Source organism: Triticum dicoccoides, chromosome 5B, assembly GCF_002162155.2.
Source record: "Triticum dicoccoides isolate Atlit2015 ecotype Zavitan chromosome 5B, WEW_v2.0, whole genome shotgun sequence".
NCBI lineage: Eukaryota > Viridiplantae > Streptophyta > Magnoliopsida > Poales > Poaceae > Triticum > Triticum dicoccoides.
In genome coordinates, this window is record NC_041389.1 from 268802101 (window position 1) to 268807833 (window position 5733).

Genomic DNA, 5733 nt, shown 5'->3' on the forward strand with positions numbered 1-5733 from the left:
GGGTCCGGCCCGGACCTGACCAAGGACGCCCCACCGCGACCAACGGAAGAGAGCCCACCTCCCGCGCCGCCTGGATCCCGCGACACCAGTGCGCTCCACCGCCCCCTGCAGCCCTCCGCACCACCAGGAGACGCCCAGCACCGCCGCCAGTCGCCGCCACAGCGCCGCCGCGCCGTCCCGCACCACGACGCGCCCCGGCCCGATTGGATCTGCCCGCGGCAGCCCCACCACGCGAGAGGGAGAAATCGCCCCGCCGCCGCCTAGGCCGGTCGGGCTTTGCCCGCCGGCGCGAGCAGGCGGCGCCGAGGAGGGAGGAGGAGAAGGACTCTGGTGAGGGGCGGCTAGGGTTCCTCCCCTGCCGCCCGCGGGAGCGACAGAGGGAGGAGCGGGGCGTCTCAGCAGAGAATACAAGCAACCTCAACCTAAAGCAACCCGTTAAATATTTCTGACCACATTAGATGATCTATCAGTCTAGAATAAATTATGGAATTCAGTTCTTCAGTACATTAATTCTTTACTTTTTGTGATAACATCAACTGTAATACTCTATATCAGCAGAACCAATCCATATCCTAGCACAGCACCATGTAAAGAAGCAAATCGCCACACCAGCACATTCGACACTATGCCGCATTGACACCATATAAATGCGAAACTTAGCGAATCCATTCATTCAGACATCGAAAATATTATTTTGGCGGAATTTAACCACTTTTTTGTTGGATTGTAAATTATTATCAGACTCGATATATTGACATCTTATATGCAGATATTTAAAATAGTGTGCTTAGATTACATCAAATGCAGTAGCAGTAACAAACTAACAATACAATCCGGTTAACCTTTGCAACCATGCGCTGGAACGTGACGTCCTCATCATCGATCTTGTCCTTCCCCTTCCCCAGCTTCTTATCTGCACATCCACAGCACAAACCCCAAATGTCATCAAAATGATCCCAATTAAAATGCCAACAGACAAGAAAGGGTAAGAACTTGTTGGCTACAGGAGAGTGATGAATCAAGAACCTTTAGGATCGCTGAGATTGGTATACTCACGGACCTCACGTCCAGACATGTCGAAAACTCAGCTGGGCCCTATTTAGATCCAGATCCAACATCAGATACACTTGTTTCTTTATTCTGGTTTTCCAAATAGTGGTAAGACTTTCACCAGTGTTTTTCTTACCAAATCAATAAGCCAGTACAAAACATAAATGAAAACTGCTAGCTTAGTAATCTTATCTGTACAAAAATAATACGACCCTTTAACCTCACAAGGGTGACCAATGGCTAAAATACTGACCCTAGCACTAGAATGTTTTTCTTTTAAAGAGTGGTACTAGAACTGTTCTCGTGCAGTACTTGTTCAATCTCATACTTTTACATGTGTACATGGCAAGTGACTCTACATACATCGCATTTTGGACAAGTAACAAACACTTCTATGACTAATTTAGGGTGTAGAGTTAAGCCTGGAGATGCGTAGGAGACGGATCACATAGTCATCCATAGTTCAGGTGCTTCAGTTCATAACAATCAGGAGAATATGACATGATATAATACATGCAAGCGTTGCAGGATATTTGTAAAAGCTGCCAATGAGCCAAATTATGCCATAAGTCTTGTGACCACAAAAAAAGGCTGATTACACCTTCTAAAGGGCTTCATCTTGTGCATAAACCAGCTTAAGCTGAACTGTCCACAGGAGCTCCGGTCTGGGGAAGCCCTGAGAGGCCCATACCCTGTTTGAATGGTATTAGAATTTGGAGTTTATTGTCTGTGGTGATGGTACAAATCCTGTAATACACCTGGACTTATTTGTGGTCTGTTTGATCGATAGTATCTGAGTGCAAAAAAGTGCTAAATTAAAATAATTTTGCAGTGGCACGTCAAATAAGAGCAATGGTTGGATGTTTTTGTGCCAACATAAATTGTAAAAGCATAAATGTATCATCTGTAAACATACTCTTGCATACGTACATACACCAAAAAAATCTATGCATATGTGAACGTATTAAGGAAATGTGCAAAACAACAAGAGCAGTATTCTTCTCATGGCTGCCAAAATGTATTGTAGATCAGTACGACTACAGCTAACCCTATTCAACTTTAGATCAGATATTTTTTAGGTTTTGTAGCCATGTTATAACTGTACAGAAAATTAAGTAAAAGATACAGCCTTAACATGTAAAGGCATGTGCCCTATGCACAATTTATTCACTGCCTGGCCATCAAACATGTATAGCTTATCCACTCCCTGCGGAAGACAACAATTTTGCTATTATCCAAATTAATTGACGCAAGGGAGTACAAAAATTCATGCACTGCCTAAAAGGCTCCAACAGACAAGTACTGTACATAGATTTGTTAAATTTACAGTAATTCCTCTTTTTGCGGGAAAATTGCTACAGTAATTCAGGCCTGAAGCATCTGAGAACGAACTAACTCCACACATTGGTTCATTTTTTCAATTCACATGCTCGGACATAAATTCTCGTTGCCACTACTAAAATACTAATGGATCCATAACCGGAGGGGACACATACAGGGCAAGCTTGATGCAAAAGATTCAGCAAATCCAAACATGCATAAATACAAGAAATAATTCTGAAGGGCGGCCAAATTAACAAGGTAAGGTGTTCTTACCTTGTGGGCAGCCGGCTACGTTGATTGCAGAAGGAAGACGGTGACCTTGTTGGTTGGCAGGTGACTGGAGTGGAGGCAGGAGGGAGACGGTGACCTTGTTGATGGGCAGGTGACTGGGGTGTGGGAGGGAGCGGAGGGGTGTCGGGGAGGAGTGCGAAGCCGGTGGCCCAGAGCGGCGGCGAGGTGCGAAGGGGAGCCGGAGTCGGGAAGCGCGGCGGCGGGGTGCGAAGGGGAGTCCGGAGTCGGGAAGCGTAGCGGCGGGGGAGGGGGCGGAATCGGAAGGAGACGGAGGGAACCAGGTAGGGGAGCGAGAGAGGAACCGAGCCGTCAGGTCGGATTGGGAAAAACCCCGAGCGGATTTTTTGCCGTAATTTCTGCCAACTTCGATGGCAATTTCCCGGCAGGGTTTGGGAGAAGGTCGAAACTCGAAAGGCCTGGCCAGATGGTTTAAGAGCAACTCCAACAAATCCTCTATATGTAAAAAAAAAGATATAGTCTAGAGAAAGTTTGAGCAAAAAAGCGTTTCCAACGGATCTCTTTGGAGTTCGGAGCACATATCTTTTTTTTCAGCATCATAATTTTATTCATCTAATAATGGCTTGAAGATATGTGCTAATAGTTATTATGATGTATAACTTTTTAGAACTCCAGCTCTGCCTTTTTCCATACATGATCCCTCTTGCATATAGGCTGGTTTGGAATGTTAGCTCGAAAGAAATTATGGCTAGTACCCGAATCGACATTGCAGGAGCACATGTTTACAAAACCAAGGAACATAAAGAAACAGAGGAACGGACAGGGAATAGATGCAAAATATAGAATTGAAAAGATAGAGGAAAGATCCTTGTATAGTACGAGATCCATTCTAAAAATGATATGTTTGCTATGTTTAGAGATTAGGAAAAGGGAGACCTGGATTTATTTAGATTGAACTTCTCCTTACTCATCCTTGTTCTCAAGGAGTCTGATGAGGTTCGAATGGAGAAGTTTAGGCATTTGTCTATGATTAACCGCAGTTCTAAAATTTTCTCTAAATGCACTACTAATAGTTTTGATCCTATTTCCGATGAGCTCATTGCTCCAAATCAAACTGCCTTTATAAAAGGCAGATTTGTTGTTGAAAGCATAGTAGCTGCTCATGAAATTGTTCACTTTGTAGCTACTAAAAAGTTGTATGATTTTATGTTTATTGAAGGCCTTTTTCCATCATCTAATCCTACTGGAGTTGTCAGTATGTAATATGCAGATGACACCTTCCTTTTCCTAGATTATAATTTAGATCATACTAAAAACCTTAAATGGCTTTTGTCTTGCTTTGAGCAAATATCATGCATGAGGATTAGTTTCCACAAATGTGAGTTAGTTCCTATTAATATTGACAGAGATAGTGATCAGGTTTTTGCCCAGTCTCTGGGTTGTAAACTTAGCTCCTTTCCTATCCAATATCTTGGAGCTCCACTTCATAGATGTAAGCTTAGGAAGGAGGACCTCCAACCAGTCATTGACAAGATAATCAAAAGGGGGGCTAATCTATTCTTATTTGTATGCCTAGCTAGGGGCGTTAAACGATAGCGCTTGTTGGGAGGCAACCCAATTTTATTTTTGTTCTTTGCTTTTTGCTCCTGTTTAGTAATAAACTAATCATCTAGCTTCTGTTTAGATGTGGTTTTATGTTTTAATTAGTGTTTGCGCCAAGTAGAACCTTTGGGAAGACTTGGGTGAAGTCTTTGCGATCTTGCTATAAAAAACAGAACTTTTTACGCTCATGAGAATAGCTGTCATTTTCTACAGAAGAGTGATTTTAGGTTGATTCTTTTTACAGAAGATTAATTGAAAAATTCCTCACGTCCACCAATTTATTTCAGAATTTTTGGAGTTATAGAAGTATTTGAAAGTTACAGATTGCTACAGACTGTTTTGTTTTTGACAGATTCTATTTTTCGTGTGTTGTTTGCTTTTTTTGATGAATCTATGAGTAGTATCAGGGGGTATGAACCATAGAAAAGTTGGAATACAATAGGTTTGTGTTTATTACAGTACCTTAAAGTGGTGGTTTATTTTCTTATACTAACGGAGCTCATGAGATTTTCTGTTGAAGTTTTGTGTTGTGAAGTTTTCAAGTTTTGGGTAAAGATTTGATGGATTTTGAAATAAGGAGTGGCAAGAGCCTAAGCTTGGGGATGCCCAAGACACCCCAAGGTAAAATTCAAGGACAACCAAAAGACTAAGCTTGGGGATGCCCCGGAAGGCATCCCCTCTTTCGTCTTCGTCTATCGGTAACTTTACTTGAGGCTATATTTTTATTCACCACATGATATGTGTTTTGCTTCAAGCGTCTTGTATGATCTAAGTTTTTGCTTTTTAGTTTACCAATATCATCCTTGCTGTACACACCTTTTGAGAGAGGCTCGCATGAATCGTGATTTATTAGAATACTCTATATGCTTCACTTATACCTTTTGAGCTAGACAATATTGCTCTAGTGCTTCACTTATATCTTTTTAGAGCACGGCGGTGGTTTTATTTTATAGAAATTGTTGATCTCTCATGCTTCACTTATATTATTTTGAGAGCCTTTTAGAACAGCATGGTAATTTGCTTTGGTTATAAAATTAGTCCTAATATGATGGGCATCCAAGATGGGTATAATAAAAACTTTCATATAAAGTGCATTGAATACTAGAGAAGTTCGATTCTTTATGATTGTTTTGAGATATGAAGATGGTGATATTAGATTCATGCTAGTAGAGTAGTTGTGAATTTGAGAGATACTTGTGCTAAAGATTGTTATTCCCGTAGCATGCACGTATGGTGAACCATTATGTGATGAAGTTGGAGCATGATTTATTTATTGATTGTCTTCCTTATGAGTGGCGGTCGGGGACGAGTGATGGTCTTTTCCTACCAATCTATCCCCCTAGGAGCATGCGCGTAGTACTTTGTTTCGATAACTAATAAATTTTTGCAATAAGTATATGAGTTCTTTATGACTAATGTTGAGTCCATAGATTATATGCACTCTCACCCTTCCACCATTGCTAGCCTCTCTAGTACCGCGCAACTTTCGTCGATACCATACACCCACCA

General features: G+C 41.8%; 1 protein-coding gene across 7 annotated transcripts in view; it reads right to left on the minus strand.

Annotated features, from left to right (window-relative positions):
* Window positions 1-2970, minus strand: part of LOC119308353 — a 5671-nt gene extending 2701 nt beyond the window's left edge. The window contains exons 1-4 of one of the 7 annotated variants that reach the window (XM_037584475.1): window positions 2647-2970; window positions 1652-1742; window positions 1027-1095; window positions 843-913 (exon numbers count right to left, since the gene is read on the minus strand). In XM_037584475.1, coding sequence (XP_037440372.1) covers window positions 843-913; window positions 1027-1075 — 120 coding nt within the window. In that variant the 5' untranslated portion in view covers window positions 1076-1095; window positions 1652-1742; window positions 2647-2970. Of the gene's footprint in view, window positions 1-842; window positions 914-1026; window positions 2258-2646 lie in introns of those variants that run through there. The other 6 variants (XM_037584474.1, XM_037584473.1, XM_037584472.1 and 3 more) reach the window with 6 other exon arrangements.
* Between the last annotated feature and the right edge of the window lie 2763 nt (window positions 2971-5733).